The 20,737-nt window shown below is 38.4% G+C and overlaps 1 protein-coding gene across 10 annotated transcripts in view; it reads left to right on the top strand.

Annotated features, from left to right (window-relative positions):
• Positions 1 to 18,551, top strand: part of SORBS2 (sorbin and SH3 domain containing 2) — a 172,464-nt gene extending 153,913 nt beyond the window's left edge. For all 10 annotated transcript variants that reach the window (XM_073798705.1, XM_073798710.1, XM_073798711.1 and 7 more), the window contains 3 exons: positions 10,471 to 10,520; positions 14,189 to 14,295; positions 16,403 to 18,551. In XM_073798705.1, coding sequence (XP_073654806.1) covers positions 10,471 to 10,520; positions 14,189 to 14,295; positions 16,403 to 16,464 — 219 coding nt within the window. In that variant the 3' untranslated portion in view covers positions 16,465 to 18,551. The remainder of the gene's footprint in view (positions 1 to 10,470; positions 10,521 to 14,188; positions 14,296 to 16,402) is intronic.
• Positions 18,552 to 20,737: the final 2,186 nt, after the last annotated feature.

Here is a 20,737-nt window from a genome sequence, read left to right as displayed (position 1 = left end):
CTTTCAAAGCAAGAATTTGTCATAAATGTCACACGCCCCAGGGTATTTGGTAACTTTAAAATTATTTAGGTGTGGGGGGTATTCTCTAAAAAGCATGTGACCTCATGCTGGACACAAGCATAATTGCACCTTGTCTTTCCTCAATATTTAAGCCATCTTCACTTTCTTCGGGAGATAGAACATCTACATCCTTTCCCAGCTGTCTGCTTTCCTCCCTTCCCTCTCATTCCTCCTTGGCCACTGCCTCTGACCTGGTCCCCACACTTTCTCAGCCTACCCAGCCCTACTCATCTCCGCTCCTCCCTAAATACTCTTATCAACAGGAGATAAGCTCACCAAAATTAAAGGTAACTGCATCTTGAGTGTGGTTTATTGCATGTCTTTCAATGAACTTAATTAATTAGATGTGCGTCTTTAGGTTGGTGCCATCTCACAAGATCTAAAAAGCCATTCGATATTGGTTGCTAACTTTTAACATCATTAGCATGGCCTCTGTCCAAAAATTTGAAAGATATATTTGCATAGCAGCTAGACTTAGATTGAGGAGAAGAACAAACTAAACTTCATACAAGAATAAAAAGCGATTATTAGATTTTTTTTTTTTAAGTTGAGGGTCAGCAGGAGAACCATCCCATTCAAAGGGGTCAGCTTTGTGCCTGTCACCCTCTGTCACTTCTTAGTGGGCTCATTGCCTCCCAAGTTCCCCAACCAATCAGCAGGTTCAGCAGAGCCTAAGGGCTGGATGATCTTTGGCACTGTCTTGAGCGTTGTTCTTCCACAAAATTGAAGTAAATTAATGAGGATGTGGAAAGGAGGCTTCTTTTGTAGCAGTTAACAAAGCATCCATCTCTGAGACTTGTTGGCTGGCTGGCAGCTCTGCTGGTATTTAACTCCCTCTTAGGATACCATGATAAAAGATTTTTAACAAAGTTAATGACTGGCCTTGGAAAGAGATGCAGTGACAACCACAGCATGAAATTAATCCATCTCAGAAAAGTTTTACTTCTATGTCCAGAATGATCCTGAAACCTTTTCCTTTAGACAAAAGGACTTCAAATAATGACTCAACCTCACACTCAATCTTCTCCACCTGAAATGAGAGCCTCTGCACATAAGTCAAAAAACAATACAAAAGGAAGGCTCTGGTAGAGTCATGTTTTTGAACTAGGAAGCACCAACACCTGAGAAATGCCATTTATGCAATCTTCCAAACCCCCATCACCAAATCTATTCACCAAAATAGTCCATCTACGTGAATTTTATCTTACGTAGAAAAGGAATCTTTGAAAAAAATGTAGTATATTTTAAAGACATATTGCTCTTTGCCCTTTGAGATTTTTATCTTAGCTGGCAGGAAATAATTAGGAAATTTTTTAAATAATAATAATTCTTTAGAAAATGTCTGAGTCTAAGAATTTGCCTTTTTTTCCCTCTCTGTGGTTCTCTTTTAAGGCCAAAATATTTATTCCTTGCCTTTCCCTAACTTGTTCTTCAGCCTTTAAGCTCAGTCAATAAGTGGGCAAGTAACTTGAGAATCGGCCTTCTCAAATGTAGAGAGATGGAACACACCACTGTAGTGTCAAGGACAAAACCAGAACTTCAACAGGTTGATTCTCCTGCAAGAACCAAGCTCATCTCATACATTCTGTATGTTTCAGTTGTTCCCAGAATGGTATGAGAGAATGGAGATATTCACAGTAACCATGTTTTAAAAGAATACTTTAATAACCACATCAAATAACCAACTCCAGAAAAATGAAGTTTTTTCTCTTTTTTATCTCATATTTGAGAGCAAATGTTCATTTTAATCCCCCACTTTTTCTGAAAACCTTATAAATCTATTTTTTACTCATAGAAAGAATATAAGTTCACTGAAGTTATGCTTGTAAGTATACATACAAATTGCATCAACTACAAATTTTAGGCCATTATTATAGTTTAATCCACATCTGACACAGTAACAAATTGATGTGAATCCTTTAAGAAGGCTTCCTATTTCTCTCATTTCAAGAATGTTAGAAATTTTGCTCATTGCAAAGAAGGAAAGTAACCTAGCACTAAAAGCAAAGAGAAAATAAAATTTCAATAATGCTTTAATAGGCATAGTATAGTATGCATGAAATCATTACAACAATGTTATCAACCCCTATCAGCCATTGTTTTACTTAACTCATGTTAATTTAACGCAATTTTGTTCTTTTAAAGTATTTTCTGAGATAATGTAAGTCTGTCATATGCAATCCAAAATCTTCCATGGAAGTAAAAGTTACCACGACTTTATAGATGACGGAAGACTGAAATGTACATATAAATTATGAGTTTGATATATAAATCAGAATCCAATATTTTCTCTAGTCTTTGAGCATCTTTTAAATATTGGTTTTTCATAATACAAATTATTATAATCCTCAGCTTTGCTGTAAGCTGAGCTTCCAGTTCCATCTAAGAATATTCTGTAAAAGAGTCTTGCAGCAATGTGGACTCAAGCTGCAGTGCAAGCGCTTTGTGAACAGAGAGAAAGACTCTTTCTTGGGTTTCTTCCAAGGAACTCAGTTATTATGGTCCCAGAAGGAAGTCTCCTCATCCTAAAGCCATCCCACTGGAAGGTAATCCCCTTGAGCACAGTTTCCAACATGAAATTAAGCCCTGATTCTTCCTAATATGTTCAAATGATCTTTCCAGTTGTTTATCCACGTCATTCCAACAGCTACTTTTTTTTCTCTATGAGTCTTGATGTTTATAGAACCCTTGTATTAGTCAAGATTGGGGCAGCTGCAGTGCCAGAAGACTCAAAATAATTAGAGCTTAAACAAGGTAGAAATATATATTTCTTATGCATAAATGTAGGGTATCCAGGGTTGGTAGGTGGCTATACAGTCATCAGGGATCCCAGGAGATTCCATTTTATTTTGGCACATCACCATGCTCAATGAAAAGCTTCCACTGCATGGTCCAAAGTGGCTGCAGCAGCTCCAGCAGTCCCTTTCTCATTCCAGCCAGCCAGGAAGGAAAAAAGGGGAGGGAAGCTTATGTCTTCTTCCTTGAAGGGCATTTTCCAGAAACCGCACATATCCCATCTGTCAGAACTTACCACATAAGTACATCTAGATACAAGGAAGTTTGGAAAATAGACCTTATTAAGAATGGCCGTGTGCCTACCTAACATTTGGGATTCTGTTACTGGGATGACAAAGAAGAGAATGGATATTGGAGAACATGAAGCATTCTCTGCCACAAGCCTTAAAGAAAAATGCCTGATGCATTTCATCCCCAGAGACTGAAGATATGAGGTCCATCATTACTAATTATTATGAACTTTTTCCTAAATGAGAGTTGAGAAAAGCACATGCTTTTATTTAAAAGTCCATTAGTCCTGCTAAAGTTCCCATAAGCCAAATCAAATACCAGATAGTACATTGCTAGGTCTTGTCCATGAATGGACAGAAAATAAAACATACACACAAGAAAGGTTAGTTTACTCACTGTCATATTAAAAGTCTTACTTTGAAAGAACACCAAAATAGTCACAAGGTGCTTGGAGTTAGAACAATATTCTGTATTTAATTAAACAGTATTTCACAATTTCCCCCAGAAAAACCTTTTTTTTTTTTGGCCATGCTGCAAGGCTTGTGGGATCTTAGTTCCCCAACCAGGGTCTGAACTTGGGCCCTCGGCAGTGAAAGTGCAGAGTCCTAACCACTGGACCCCCAGGGAATTCCCCATATTGTCTTTGTATGTGTTTTATTAGAAAATTTACCTGTGACAAATGATTGACACTGTCTATGAAATTTGATGGATATGAAGCAAGATTTCCCTGGCTCTTACCTTGCATCCATTCAAATAAACACAAAGAAAACAGGTCAGATCTGAGAGTATCTTGAAACCAATTGTTAAGCATTCTATTAAAGACATAAATTTTCTTGTAAGTGTTCTTAGCCATCTACACTGCATTCAAACATCTTCCCTATACCAACTTCCCTCTATAAATCTCTCTCTGCTCTGCCTGTGAGTTCCCTAGTAAAGTAGCGACTGATGCCTGTGCTGTGAAAACTCTGGGCCGCCAGAAGAGCTGTCTTAACCCTTCCTGCTCTGCTCTCATTCGGGAGTTTGGCATGCTGTGTGTGCATGGAAAAAAAAAAAAAACAGTAAAGCTCCTCTGAAGGCTAGGTAATGAAGATGAGAACTAATTAACTTCTTACGGCTTTTCCAGGCTGATTTAAAAAGCGATCTACTTGTCTTGGGTAAGCCTCCGCGTAGCCCAGTGATGTCCTGGAGGTCCTGCAGTTCACCAGTCAGAGGGCTCAGCGGTTCCCACAGGGTAGGATCAGACGCCCCACCTTGAGCCAGGCACTCTGGCCACCCCTCCGCCGTCAGTGGGCTGGCTCTTCCTTAGTTGTCATTGCTGTGCTTTGCCAATGAAGTAGGGCTGGAGGTACCCTTGAAAGGAAATGACCTTTCTGATGATGATGAGCAGCTATGAAGTCAGATCAACACGAAAATCCTATCCTGAGTCTCTGGGCAATGAGCTTCTCCTTTATGTGTGTGCGTAAGCTTTCCAAAAGCGACAGAGACATGCCCCAATTCTCCTCTGTACAAATAAGGGTGTGGTATATGTTGTCTTCCACATCCATCTCGTGTAAATCACTGCTTTCCCATCACTAGTTCTAGTGCAAAGAATAAAGCTGCTGCCAATCATATACTGAACTCACACCCTTCCAGGGATGCTTGCTTCTGTGTCGTTCAGTTTATGTGGATTTCTTTTAACCCATGGCCCTTGTTGTAAAATATCTTGTTGCTCTGCTGACATGTGCCGCATTTACTCCATGACCCTTTCAAGCCAACTCTGCTTCTCTGGACTCCAGGGGCTCCCAGTCTCTTGACAGCTCTGATTGAACTTAAAGGTCAGATTACTTTCCCTTTGACTACTTAGTTCTATGGCATCGACAGCCCTGGAAAATGAATGGATTCTAATTGGTACCATTAATACTGAGGACGGCAGCCGAGGAGTTTGAGAATTTTCATCTCTGCCTGAATCGGTCCTTTCCCATTTCTATTTTGATGGCCGCTGGTTTAATCTTACATGCTCCATTACATGATTATGGTTCTGCAAGCTTTTAAGGACTTGATGACAGATTTCCTTTTCCGTTTTTAAGAAATGTAGATACTTCTCTGTATTTAGGCCATTTTTGTGCTTTTTGCCTTGCCTAATAAGACCTGATTTTGTTTCTGAGGCAGAGATTTGTGTTGCCATAGAGAATGAGGAATGTTGATTGGGAGAGATTCTCACAGAAGGGCTTTCCAGAGCCAAAAAAGAAAACTTTTCCAAAATTAATATGGCCCATCCATAAATTCCCATGGGTCAATGAGATGGTATGCTTTGGGTCACCATAAGTTTTTTTCTTTGTCAGATTTTTACATTATGTACTTATATGTTCTATTATATGTATTTGTGTGGAACACAAATATTCTATATTCTCTAGATTTAGGCAAAGTTGTGTTTCCACAATTTAAAAAATAATTTAAAGATTTAAAATAATTGTATAAGGTAAGAAAGAAAAATACGCCTAGAAACATAAACATGGTACTGTTTGTTATTAAGAGAATTTCATCTAATTCTGGTTGGCAAGTACCACACCTAACATTTTCTGGGAAAAAAAAATAAGAACTCTAGAACTGCTAATAGCTCTTTCAAAGATTTTCCCACATTAGTATTTAAAGTAATGGTCAATCCTTACCTAAGAATTACCTAGTACTAGATATAGCTAATCCTCCAGATGCCTCTGCAGAAGCACAGGTAAGAAGGTAGGTTTAGGATAGACTGTGCCTTACTATCTCAGCTAGAAAAGTATATATTTTACTGATACCTAAGGTTCTAGGATATTTCAAACCAACTTTCTTATGAGCAGTGGCTTGTGATTGGTTCTGGCTTTGAAAATTAGCATGTGTTTAAAACCTGTCTCATTTGTATCTGCTTTTGACAACACTAAAAAACAGCTACACTAAAAGAGAAAAAAAAGATTGTTGCATTGCCAAGGAAAAAGCTAAATATTTAGGATTCTATAAAAACAGCATGTTTCATTGGGTTTTCTAATTTTTATTGTGCTCTTAAGACTCATTAAGGAAATATAAATATGACATAATTCTCGCTTAAAATTTCCAGCACAGTGACTGCAATCTGTTAACTTCAAAATCATCTTTTTAAACTCACAGCTCATATGAGCTTCTTGAATGTCACTCATGTATCTTCTATATTTATCACAAAACCGCTAAGAAGTTATGAGTAATAGAAATGCCTGAGCAGATAGTGAAAATACAAATGAACACAGACCAAAAATACTGGTGGCTAAAGACTGATCCTTTCTCAAGAATTTAAAATGTGGGATAGGAAGAACATGGTCAGAAAAACAGATGAATATCTATTCCACATCGCTCTGTGGTCTTTAAAATATCCTTTCCAAATGAATCCAGGCTGAAGCAACTTGGTGAGAGCTGTCCAAAGGCAAAATAACTTTTAACATGTTGCTGCCATTACTCACCATTAGGTGGCAAAAGAGTGCAGATACCTCACAGGTCTTTGCCCCAGGGTTTGTGCCCAGTTATAAGGAAGGGGAAAGGCAAAAGACAACCTTCTACGACAATTTGTTTGGGTATCCATACAGAACATAACACTTGCCTAAAGGAAAAAAATTAAGGTGTTGATTTTAAAAAGCCTGCGCTATCTATTCCATCATAGTGAGCTTTTATGCAATAAAGAGTGAGAGTCAGAATTGTAGTTCTGTTCCTTCTTCTTGCTTATTTGTGATATTAAGAAATTATCTTTGGGTTTTGGTTTACTGATCTGAAAAATGAAGTTTAATTATTGTTTTAAAATTAATTGTTTTTACATGACTGAGACACTTGGGAATTAACCAAAACCAGTTGTCATAGCTCTCTGACAACTGAATGAGTATCAGAGGAAATATATCTGTGGAAACGTGGATTCCTTTATGGATTCCCCGAGGGGGACAAGATCTAAACCATCAACTTGTCCACCTCCTTGATTTTAGAGATAAGGAAGCTGAGGTGCATATCCAAGGTCATATAGTTAGTCATCGCCAACACTGGAAAGGCACAAACATGCCCTCATAAGTATCTGTGCTGCTTATTCCTCTATTGACCAAAGACTATTTTTTAATATAGATTTATTTATCTAATTAATTAATTTATTTTTGGCTGCGTTGGGTCTTCGTTGCTGCGCACGGGCTTTCTCTAGTTGCGGCAAGTGGGGGCTACTCTTCCTTGCGGTGCGCAGGCTTCTCATTGCAGTGGCTTCTCTTGTTGCGGAGCATGGGCTCTAGGCGCGCGGGCTTCAGTAGTTGTGGCGCGTGGGCTCAGTAGTTGTGGCTCGCATGCTCTAGAGCGCAGGCTCAGTAGTTGTGGCACACGGGCTTAGTTGCTCCGCAGCATGTGGGATCTTCCCGGACCAGGGATCAAACCCGTGTCCTCTGCATTGGCAGGTGGATTCTTAACCACTGCACCATTAGGGAAGTCCCAAAAGACTTTTAAAATAAATTATTTCAGTTGCTGTAACTGGTCATCTTTCCTTAAAACTGCCTCCTAGCTATCCATATTCACATGGAGATGACTCCTATCAAAAGTAACCTCAGAAAAGTTCTAAAAGTCACCATTATAATAGATACACAACTTCTCTGCTAATAAAAGCTGTGATAAATCCTAGCCTCAGTATGTGAACAGTATAGAAAACCAGTGATTCAGAAAAAACAAAACAGTGGGGGTAGATCCTTTTAAAGGATATGAAGGAAGTATTGAGAAAGATGAGTAAAAACAAGGATGTTACTGGCTGACACACCCAGGAACACAAGTTCTTAAGACTTAGAGGCCTGTAGAATTAACGAAGCCACATACTTTTGGCAATAGCCCAATTTTCATAACTGCCACAGAGATGGTTCATTGAAATGATTTATGAGATGAGTTGAATTAAAGGAATTAAACCAGGGGAATTGTAATCACAATAACGGAAAGGTGCTATACGGATTTTATAAGTAGATTGTTTTACGTTAATGAACAGTTTAATCCTGAAAGTTGCATTCACATTTTAACGTAAGGGAGCAATGAAATTAGACCAGCCAGTTTTACCAAGCACTGGATGCCGTGATATCAAAGTGAAACTTCTACTCAACTCAAAAATATTAGAATGGCTTAAATATGTGGAAATAGGCATGCCATTTTTAGAGCACAATGAAATATATTTTACAAAAGATTTTCTCTTAAGACAAGAACAAATAATATTTCCTTATTTATAACTTTGTTGTGCACTGTAAACTGCTCTATGATTGTTTTTGTGAGAGAACCATTGCTATCTTGGTATGTGATTCAAAACATGGCATTTTCGATTTTTTTAATTGCGTTTTTAAATATAGTGTGTTTGAGTAACTAACACCAGCATTTTTAATATCGTGTGGCTTCAATGCATAATCTTTGGCCCGAAATTTTACTCCTGGAAATGTGTCCTAAGAGATAGTTCAAAACAAGAAAATAGTTCTTTGTATAAAAATTGTATGGTATTGTTATTTATGATAGTGAAAAGGGCGAGATCAATCTGAACTTCAAAAACAAAAGAGAGAGAGAAATGGTTAAGTCAACAAAAAAGGTATAGACAGATATGTAAGGGAATAATATTCTGCAGTGATTTAAAATGAAAAGGAAGACTGAGAAAAGGAGACTGGAAATAATTACAAAATATTAATAGCAATTGATATATACAAATCTTATTTCTGCATAAAACATATATATAAGATATATATGACATACATCATATATATATGACTGGATGAGAACCTGTAGAAAGGTAGTAGGATATAGGCTTATGAATGACTTATTTTACCTGTTCATACATTTAAACTGATTTCAATAATATGTTGAATTAAATGACCTTAAAAATGGCTGGAAAATGGTTTAGTCTTAATCATTCTTAAAATAGTATATGTTATAATTCTAATAATAGATACATTGTTAGTTATTTTATGTTGATTTATAGGGTAAGTATTATACTCTTAAGTCATACATGTGTCTGATAATTTTTATCCACTCTTTAATCTTATGCTTATATATTCCATGCACAGACTGTTGAGTGAAATTTCTAAGAATACTGTTCGTAAACATTTCCAATTACTATTAACTGAAAGCTTAAAGTTTTAGTAGTAAGCACCTAGTCTACTATGCTAGATAGACAGCTTGGATGGGAAGGGAGTGGATAAAGAACGCAGGAAGGGAGCAGATTGTAGACTCGAAGACTCAGAGGAGCCCCAGAGTCCCCCTCCGTTCTTGGACCAATGGGGTTTCTATGGACAGTCTGCAGGGGGAATTCCCAGCCTCTCAGTAATCCATTCCTAACTCCGGGATCCAGGAATTAGCCCTGAGGTCTAAAGACATGGATCTAAAAATGAATGCAGTCATCAATAAAGAATCACTTACAATTGCCATGCAATTTGCCATGCAAACTCTGGTTTATCTCATTTTACCATGCAGCCATCATTTAGAAGAGAATGCTTTTGAAGTGTGTTATGAATGAACTGAAATTCTTTTTTTCCCCCCTTAAAAGGTAACATTTAGGTAGTCGGTATAAACTACATTGTGTTTACATATTCAAGAAATGTGTGAACTTTCATTCATTGCAATTTTTATGTGGATATATGGGACGCAAAGGCTTGTCATTTCCAATATTATAAGTATCTATTACAGATACTGGTCTTGATGCTTAGTTTAAAAAGAAAGGAAACTCTTTTGAGAGTTCAGTGCACTGGGAATTTCTACCAATATTTCTCTTCTAAGGTAAAATGTTACATGTTACCTGGATATTGTTTGTTACATGCTATTTCATACTCTCTGTTTTCTCTTTTTAAAAATGCATGTGTTTCCTCCACATTGAGAACAGAGAGTGTAACTTCAAATGTAGCATGACATGTCTGCCTCTTGACATGTTTATCTGTACTGTATGTGAAAATGTTGTCTGTGAAGGAAAAGTATATTAGAATGAATGTGGATACTTTGCTGTTAGACTAAATGTGGTTTATTCTTTGCTTGTTTGAGAAAACGCTGAAGAATAAGGTTGTATGAAGGTGTCCAGACTTCCCAGTCTAGTGATTTGGTGTCTATGTTCTTGCCATGTTCCTGGCCTTTGAAAAATCAATGGGACTAAACCCTGACTCTTCCTTAAAGCTTGAGCAGACAAGATTGCAGATATGTTCAAAACATTTGAACCTTGGTTATCTCAATTTAATTTAAAGCACCTTTCAAAATATTTTAATTATTAATCCAGCAGAAACCCTTTATTTGGTTTTTTTCCCTTCCTCTTGGTTTTTTACAACAGGAAATATTAAATGTCAAGAAAAGTGCCATGCCATTATCCAAATTATCTTTTAATTAGTACCAGTTTAAGCATTGATTACATTGAAAATCATTTCATTTCAGCCACAGCGTCCTGTGTTTACTCATGAAAACATTCAAGGTGGGGGGGAACCGTAAGTATTCTTCTTATCTTCTAAATTCGAGACTAACCTTGACCCACAAAATGGACAACTGATGTACCATAAGCGAGGATGGTACAACTTTGCAAATGAAAGAGATCAGAGTAACTAACATGAGATGACATCTCCCAGATTAAGAGAAATTGCAATAGTCTCCATCTTTCACAACAGAGAACAGAAGCTAATTTAAGAAAAAAAAATCCGTGATTTTGCAGAGAAGACTTTGATTTATGCACTAAGAAAAAACCCTTCCAATGCTGCAGTGATTCCTAAGATTCATGAATCTGTCTCCCGCTCTTTTCTACTCACCACGTAGATTCTAGTAACTACAGCCTTAAAGATACACTGAAAATGTTCTAACATTGTTTTTACACATATCTGAAGAGCAGGAGAATGTCAAAGTAGACCTACAGTGATACGTTAGTAGCGTAATTCCAAAGTTCCATTCTTTTGGAAATGGCAGTATTAAAGCATGCACTGTCATTCAGTTACACGATGTTCACTACCCAGAGGACCAGGAAAATGCCTTTTCACACTTTCTTTCAAATCCCCTCTCCTTTCTAAGTCGAATCAATCTGAAGGTGTCACACATTGTCTTTTAGGGTCTCCTTCTGCCCCATTTTGCCCATGAGAGATATTCAGAGGTTATCCACTTCCTGTTGGCTGTTGCCTACTCTGAGTGCAGAGCTAGACACTGGGAAGGAACATTTACAGGACTAAACCATGTCAGGCTGACTTGAGCACACACAGCGTGCCTCCTGCCCACTGTCCAAGCTCTGCTCCCCCGGAGCAGAGCAAACCAGGGGGGCCTGGTGACCTCACTCCTCACAGACCTGGTGCTCAGCTAAAAGCATGCTCCTCGGAAACCATCTCTAACCTGAAACTGGCTCTCACGGAGTACAGCCAGAAAGGTTTTATTTGCTAAGGAAAAGACTATGAAAAAATAGCTTGGAGGTACAAATAATTCAAAATTTCATTTACTTGGAAAAATGTTAAATATAACTTGTAACTCGAAAGGTTTGTGTTTCCTTATTTACACAAATGATGAAGGGATTACATCACAAAAAGTAAATCCCAAGGCTGCTTAGGTTTACTGCATTATCAACACATTATATCAGCAGCTTTTAATGAATTTATGAATTAAGATGTAGGTGATGTCACACTGTTTCATGTCACAAAGTTAATGCTTCCTCGTGTTTATGAGCTCACAGGTGGAAAAAGGCATTTTCAGTGTCCTGCTTTGGACATAAAACATTCTTTATGAAATTTCTATTTGATCACAATGCCAATTAGATGGGTGTCACTTAATCTCTTTCATTTAAGAAATAGGTTTTGAGTGAAAATAGGAACATAATGTTATAATGTCACTGCAATTCAGAAGTATGGTAAAATATGTTATAGAAGAAGTTGCAAGTTATAGAGAGAGCTTCAAGTTTGGTTGAGCATTTCCTATTTAAAAGACAGATTTCTTTTTGAGGCATCCTAACCCCACCACCATCATTCATCTCACCAACACATCTTTCAAAACAGCATTTTTTTTATTGTAATTCGACTGCATTTCCTGTCGTGCAATACTGATTTTGAAAGCCAGCAGAGGCAGGAGGATTTCCAGAAGGTTTGTTTATGTTTCCATGAAACTTCCAAATTTTTTTTTTTTGGTGGTCTAATTAAACCAGAATGGTAAGTAAACTCTGATAAGCATAGTGGCTTTCATCATATCAAAGTGAAGGAGTTCATGCCAATTTTTTTTTTTTTTTAATCTCTTGGGACCTTGAGATTCTTCAAGCAGCTGGGGTTTGTGGCCTTAAATAGGTCTGTCTCTGTAAGTGGCTGGAGATGTGCCTGGGTGAAGGCTGAAGCCTGAAAAGCTCAGAGAATCAGTGTTTCCCAAAGTGAGAGATGCAATGTATATCCATGGAATTAACAGCCCAGGAATGCCTATCTCCCTCAGATGTGAGATTGTAAAAGGAACTATGGTGAAATTAACTTTCCCCAGGGATAGACAAGAGATACCATTCCTTCACCTGAGCATCTTCAAATCAAACAGCAGAATAATTTGTTCCAACCAGGGTTGGCCCATGCAAACATCCAAATTAAGGAATGTCGGTATTCAAGACCTTCCTGTCTGTTTTCCACATGGCTCTGGGATTCAGGCTACCTTTCTTTGTCCTTCCCCACAATCAGAGAATCCTTTTTCCATAGAAGACCTCAGAAGCTCAAGTGGTTAAAAAGGTTTACTAGGAGGACAAAATATTAACAGGGGAAGAAATCTCTAACGTTGGAATTTCAGGCTTTGCTCTCAGGCCAGGGAAGATAATGTTTCTAGGAGAGGCTGATAGGCACCACATCTTATCAGCTCTTTCCCCAATACACCCTCCCCCAATCCAACTTTATCCAGACCCCCCAATGTGAAAAGTTCAAGGACAGGGAGAGAAGCCAATGCAGCCGAGGCCCCAGTGTATCACATGATGTTTGAGTTCAGGTGACATGATAGAATAGTTTTGTTCTACCGAAGTATGATTTTCTGACTGAATGAAGTAATCAAAATAAATCATTCTTGTTCCTGAGCAGTATCCAATATTATCAACCTTTTAAAGTTGGCTTGAAAAAATTCACAGTGCCCTGAAATGTGGTTCTTATTTTCTTACATTGGCAGAATTACATTAACTGTTATGAAGAACGGCAGAAACAAATTCACTAACTTTTAAAAAAAATCCCCCTCACATACTGATAATATTTTAGTGGTAATATGAAGTTTTCATGTTCACTGCATATCAAATGCTTCCTGACCCCGAGCTGCTAGAACTTGTGTCTTTCCAAAATGCCAGTCCATATGAATATGCATGCTATTTTATTACCAAAAATTCAATGTCTGAGTTTGCTACTGATCAATGTCAACAAAATATGTGTTCTCAAAGAATTCAGACAGAGAAAGTGGCAGCATTCTATCAGTAATTCTTTTTTATATGATTATTTTGAGAGTTTTTACATTGAACACAATTTCTCTGAGACCCATTTAAAAAGGAACGTATGTCCCTAACCTACTGTTTGAGATCACCACTTACACTGATTCAAACTATGAAACTAAACTGCTTTAAAGAATTCCTCCTGGTAAAAAAACAAAAACAAAGAACACTTCTCTGTTATAGTAATTCCCATACAGTGATTTAGAAGTTGTGTCTGAGACATTTTGTGCATCTCAATTTAGAATCTTTTGAAAATTCCACTTGCAAGCTGCAATTACTTGCTTCTGATTATGGCTAATTAAAACTGTAATTCCTTCTGGTTTTTATATAGCTGAATAATGCACATATCACTTCTTTTATATTCTGTACTATCATTTAATGTCCGAATGATAGCTATCCATGACTGGACAATTGAAATGCAGGTCCAATTTATAAATGTTTTAATCCAACTATGGATATTAGAATCTTCCATAAATTTTCCCCATTATGAGTTTTGAAATGCTATTAGAGTGGTCTAATTCCCATGAAAGCCTAACTACTTCTACTTACTTTACATGCTTACCAAAGACTTATACTACCTAATTAATATGTTAATAAGAATAGAAATGTTAAAAGTAAAATAAATATTATACTCTCTTCTGTAGTTTCACAGAGGCATAAAGATTTTGTTTAACGCGTCCATTTGTCCTGTTTAAGGTTTCAGGCTCTGTATAACTATACTCCTAGGAATGAAGACGAGCTGGAGCTCAGAGAAAGTGATGTCATTGACGTGATGGAAAAATGTGATGATGGATGGTTTGTGGGTATGTGTACATTGGCCATTTTGTAATTTGCTTATGTTTGCTCCCTTGCACGGTTGGATGCGATAGTCAAGCTTTCTTTGATTTCATAATGCCTTTGATCTTTCACACATCCATATGCACTATGTAATCTCAAGGCAATGACTTTTTTTTTTTGCGGTACGCAGGCCTCTCACTGTTGTGGCCTCTCCCGTTACGGAGCACAGGCTCCGGACGCGCAGGCTCAGCGGCCATGGCTCACGGGCCCAGCCGCTCCACGGCATGTGGGATCCTCCCGGACCGGGGCACGAACCCATGTCCCCTGAATCGGCAGGTGGACTCTCAACCACTGCGCCACCAGGGAAGCCCGGCAATTGCATTTTTAATATAGTTTAGTATTTACTGCTTCAGGTATACGTGATTTTCTGCTGGTTTTATTTCCAGTTCAACTGAGAGAAGAAAATTTCTTTAAATAGCACCAACCAGGAAAGACTGAGATCTAAGAACAAAAACAACGAAACTGCTCCCTAGATGCAAAATACCAATACCCTTGTTGAGTGGTAAATGTTAGTCGTCAGCAGTGAGGATCTAATTTGAGAAAACAAGATGAAATGAACAACTCACCCATGACTAGGTCTGCTGTAGGTGCCCTAAAACACCAGTGATTCACCTTCGCTTTAATGTGTGGTCCAAGTAGAAGTTCCATTCTCACCACTTAAAAAACAATCCCATTCTTACCGTCTTAAAAGAAAACTAGAGGTTTTCTGAGAAAAATTTTGTAGACAAGAGTATCATATACTAAGTCACAGAGGAAAGAGGTAAAGAGGAATCAGAGGCATAGGAGGATGGAGGAGACAAAAGATGAGGGAATAAGGGCTTTCTGTAGACAGGCCAACAGTGGGGAAATATAAGAGCAAAGGCCACATTAGCAGCCACAAGCCTCTGCCTCTGTTTATATTAATCCCCCATTTAGAAGAAGGTAAAATGGCTTACCTAAACAGGGATAAAGAAAATCAGTCATCAAACCAGGACAGTAAATGCAAAAGGGAAGTGTAGAGACCCTGTTCGCTTTATGTGAGCTGGAAATCATAAGGAAGAATTTAGTGCACTAGCTCTTCCAAACAGTTTCAAAGAAATCATGTTATTCTAATCCAAAGGCGATCATAATGATGGCCGCTTATGCATTTGGTTTTACTCCTCATATTAGAAACATGCCCAGTGATAGAACCCCCGCCCACTAGTAGTGGTCTATCTTTCTTTTCTTTAGTGACTTGGTAAATAGTTCAAATTTTCTATATTTTATTAAGGACCCTGGCAGCGCTATTTGTAAATGAATGCTGTGGCGCTCAGCATGATCTTGTATGAGATAATAAAACTGGAGAGTGATGGCAGCCCCAGTAAAGCCTTCACGTTACACTGTGCTGAGGAGCTGTGACAGACGTCCTGCTCCCAGAACCAAGCCTTGCTGTGGTGCTTTTCCAGCCTACCTTATCACGTGGCCAGCCTTATCCTAACTGAGAAGATTGGATTTGAAAATGTCACTTCCCAGCTGCGTTTCCTATTCCACTCCTCACTCCTGTCTAGCAGCCTCGGTAATGGAGCCTCATCAGACTTGAGTATCATTGTACTTAAAAGCCCACCTCTGGGCTTCCCTGGTGGCGCAGTGGTTGAGAGTCCGCCTGCCGATGCAGGGGACACGATTCGTGCCCCGGTCCAGGAGGATCCCACATGCCGCGGAGGGGCCGGTCCAGTGAGCCATGGCCGCTGAGCCTGCGCGTCCGGAGCCTGTGCTCCGCAACGGGAGAGGCCACAGCAGTGAGAGGCCCGCGTATCGCAAAAAAAAACACAAAAGCCCACCTCCTCAGCAAGACTGTCTCTCCCCTCAGACTGAGAGGCTGAGCTTTCTGTTCAGCCCGGTGTGATGGAAGCACAAAATTTAAGCTCAAGAGGCAACAGAGGCATCAGGCAAAACAGATAAAACTGCTTACTTTGTCTTCCTATCCCTTCAAGTGAGTTTTCTCTCTTTTCCAAACCCTGAGGGCTTGCTCTCTTAGTGAGTTTTCAAGCCCACATAGATGAACTGACATTTAATGGCTGTTACCCCTCTTTCATGTATCACTTCTATTTTCAGGAACCTCAAGAAGAACCAAATTCTTTGGTACTTTTCCCGGGAACTATGTCAAGAGGCTGTGAATCACTCTCCCCATTATTTATGCTGCATTTCAGCACCACATCTGCATAACCTTGCCTGAAAGATCTCCACAGGCCTCCTGCTGTTATGCCTTCTGGTTTCCAATAGAAGTCACCCACCATCACCATCTCCATCTGCCACCAAACCACCAGCAATGGAACTGCCGCTGCGGTGGGGAGATTGGAGGATTTGCTTCGGTGTGAAAGTGCATATTCCTGCCGTCTGCTCTAAACTTTGAAAAGTCAATATGCGGCAGCAGAAAGAAAATCATTATACTTAATAACGGTTGAGTAGTTGAGGCAAAAAAGTAAGTGTCTCAAGGAGGCTCTCTTGTCCACTCTGAAAGATGTTCTCCCCTCAGGCAACCAGAAGCTTGTTTATTACTACTTGCTGGGGTTTGCATTTTCACCTTCTTAGCTTGGCAGTATATTTTCCTTTCACGAGTTTGCCTAGTGTCCTGGTTTACACGATATGACAACTGTACTTCAGCTATTGTTTGCCTGCACTTATATGTTGTAATATGCACAGTGATTACAGAATCTAAAGCGAGAGTAGGAAAGTTAATTCGAATGAGTGTGATTTTGTTGAATTGAATGTGAGTTTCAAATAGGAGTCTTCTGCAGGATTTTTTTTTTTTTTGTACTTTTTAGAAGTGCAAACAATAAGTGAATAAGAGCCTTTGGTAATAATCAGGAGAATATAAGAGGTTTAGCTAGATTACAGAAAACGATTGTGTTGTAAAGTTGCATTGCTATTTTATATTAAAATGTAATAATCAGCATCATGAACAATGAGCTCTTAGTGTTTTATTTATCTGATAAAAGTTAAATGAAAGCAGTGTTAGTGAGAGGTGCAAAGAATCATTCTAACATAGACACTTGAAAGCATCTGTAAGCAATATTCATAGGTAAGATTTCACTGTGTGTACACATACACATTTGAGATTGTATGAGAACAGACAATCCATAAGATATGTTGTACATTTATGGAAATGTAAAGGAATCTCACATATTATTTTATAGAAATAGAGTACTTCAGAAGCATCACAAGTATTAAGGCTGGTTTTAGTAAGGATTATGATCAGTACAATTATTTTTACTATGATAATTATTTTTCTTCTCTGGAACTCAGAATCCTGGCTACATTTGAGGACAGGAATATGTTGAGCCTGATTTTCCTAGTGTGTGTAAAATATTTCCTCAGAATACATTAGGCACTTTTTAGAAGCAATGTTAAATCATTCAGGTTAAATTTTCTGCCCTGCAGTAGAAACCTTGAAGATGATATTGGAACCTGAAAGATTTAATGTGCTTAACAGTGCCTGAATTACACATACCCGAGAACTAGCTTTGTATTTCTTATGACTTTGCATAAGAACTATTCATATTTGGATCCTGAGCACCTTATAGACAAAACTTTTTATGGCATTTCTTCTGTGAACAGTGGTTGATCTTTTCACAATGCATGTAGACTCTAGAATTTTGTACATATGTTTGCTCATTTTTTGTATGGACTATTTAGTTGTTGAGAAAACAGGGGAATTTCCTAATTTGGTCTTTATCCTTCCTTTAAACTAAGCTAAAACACTTTCAACAGATTACCCTTTACATCTCCCACAAATCATCATTATGCCTTGACAGTGCAATTCTGTAAGACAGCACTTCTGCAAAAGTTTATGAACATAAAACATCTTAGCAGCCAAACTGAAATGTATATAACTACCGATTAGAGAGGAATTTCATTAGAAAGAAGGTAAAGAAACATCTTTGAGTAGCCTTGATTACTACCTTGATTACTGTCAAGTTCACAGCCAGCTTTATATTTTAAAGGCTTTGGGTTTGAAATTAGGTCAACTGCATGCAGCTTTGCTGATAAATGAATAATTACCTTTGATGCCATTTATGAGAAAAAATTCAATATCTGTTGCCTGTCATATTTAAGAAAAATTAATGTTTCTATTCTCTGTATCTGATTTTAAAAGGAAAAATATTCATACCTAGCTTTTAGGTAATTGACTTTGAATTCTTACAAGCAAAGGTCATTGTGTTTTTCTTGAATAGACATCTAATAAATTTTGCTTGGAAGTATACTTCAGTTTTTCTTCTTGACATTTATCCTTACATGAATTGTGTATTTTATCCCAATCGGTTAGATAAACCTCAGAGGAAATGCATTTGCTCTGTGTTCTCTTGACACACAAATGGAGAAAAGATGCATTTGCATAAGCTCAGAGAAGAAATATTTTTTAAACCCATCACCAAAGCTCATTTGCTAAATACTCCTTGGCTGAACATTGCTCTTCAGCTAAAATAACACATTTTAAAATATTTCTGCCTCAAAAATAGCTATTTTTCTAAGAAGAAGTTAGTTACAAGAAGTTGTAAGCACTTTCCAAATTCACCTTTCTTCAGTTGCCCTAAAAAGCTTTATCACCATTGGCATGGCAGACACTGTTAATACTCACAAGATCTCAATGAATCTCAAACTATGTATTGCCATTGGGTGTCATTCCTTTATCTCACATAGGTAGTAAGTAACTAGCTCTTCTAGTTGGATCCTTTCTAATAAAGCGTAGTCCTTTCTGCTCTATGTGCTTCAGCCCTCTTCCATATCTATCACTCACATATTCAGAAACACGTACGTTCCTCTGTTGGCCATTCAGTTGTCAACAATGTCTTATCATGTTGCTTCATCCTAATACCCACCCTGATCCCCTCTGTTCCACTGCATAGTTTCCACTATGTATTAGCTTTCCACAAAAACATGTTCCCTTTGTAGAAAGAATATGACCCATATTATTCTTTCGTCCCTGTTTTCATGAGAACATTTATGGGTAATTTAACTAGGTGAATCTGAATCTGATCAAATGAAGGATGCTGTTGGTGTACTCAGAGGTTGCTTGTCATTACTCTCTCCAAGAGAATCTGTTGCCAAGTGTTCGGCACGCTAGAAATATAAATCTGGGATTTTAAAACCACATGCATCAAAATCTGGATTCCCTTGTCCCACCTGAGAATTTATCATCTGCTCCTCTGTAGAGTCTGCTGAGATGCAGCAGAAACTTTGTCAAAGCCCCGGGCTCAAGAATCCCTGAACAGCTTTTCATTGTGCCTAGACTTCTGTCACAGCCAGCCAGGCACTGCTGTAGGTTCCAGAACGGCTACAGCCACAGTTCGACCCTCCTGCCGTGCTTCCTCACTGTGAATGCCAGGATTCTGGGTAGAATGGATTTATTTTTGCTGCAAAAATTGATGCTTGGTGACCTGTTTTACTTGATTTTATGTCAATGCATAAAATCAATACACACCAAAAATTCCTAAGTGCATCTCATTTGTGCCACTGACGGCCACCTTGGCAGGTGGAGTCGGATCCATCGTTGTGAATCCAACACAACGAGCCCCGTAAAGCGCCGTCTCTACTCACCAGCCTCAATCTGCTGTGGACTCACATCTGTCCACTAACTTGCCAGCCAGGTCAGCGGAAGGGCAGCAGGAAGGGACACTCATTATTTTATGTGCCAAATTTTAATCCCCCCTTTAGAGGGATTACTACAAACAGGCATGTCCATTTCTTATTTGACAGGAAACAAAGAACCTGTGTGAGTAACTATTTCCATGATGGTCCACTGCTTGATCTCTGTGCATACGTGGTCACTTTGTGTGGCCTGGTAATTTCTTCCCACTGTTTTCCAGATTGCAGCCACAAATGGATCAAATAGAATAAGCACTCGGTCAGCTTCTAAAAGCCTGTTTATTTAAAGGTTGAATTATCTCATCTTCCTTTCCAGATGGTAGCCCTCCGATAGTTGTTTATGTAGCACTTATGATTTCAAATTATTTACCTATCATGGATGATTGGTTTAGAGCACAAGCAGAGACTGGCATTAGCGGTAAACGGATTACACCAGGAATTGGCAAACTATAGCCTGTGGACCAAATTCAGCCTGCTACCTGCTTTTATTTGGTCTGCAAGTTAAGAATGGTTTGTACAGATGAACATGGGCAATAAATTTGATGATAACTTTGAGCCCCAATTAAGTGAAATCCTGTGTCCCCAGAAAAAGAATCCCTTTCTTTTCACTGGTCGGTCTATATTAGAAAAACTTTAACCTATTATTATTATATTTTGAACTTCATCAATTAAAAATTGGTGGAAATTAGTTTTCTCTCTGTAACGTAAGTATGTACATAATGCCCTCAATCTTGCCTCCTGGCCCACAAAACCTAAAACACTTGCTATATGTCCCTTTATAGAAAAAAAAACCTGTGAACCCCT

This window comes from Tursiops truncatus, chromosome 21 (genome assembly GCF_011762595.2).
Source record: "Tursiops truncatus isolate mTurTru1 chromosome 21, mTurTru1.mat.Y, whole genome shotgun sequence".
In the NCBI taxonomy this organism is placed as follows: domain Eukaryota; kingdom Metazoa; phylum Chordata; class Mammalia; order Artiodactyla; family Delphinidae; genus Tursiops; species Tursiops truncatus.
The sequence above is the reverse complement of the archived record's forward strand: the minus strand, read 5'-3'. Positions and strand labels throughout refer to the sequence as shown.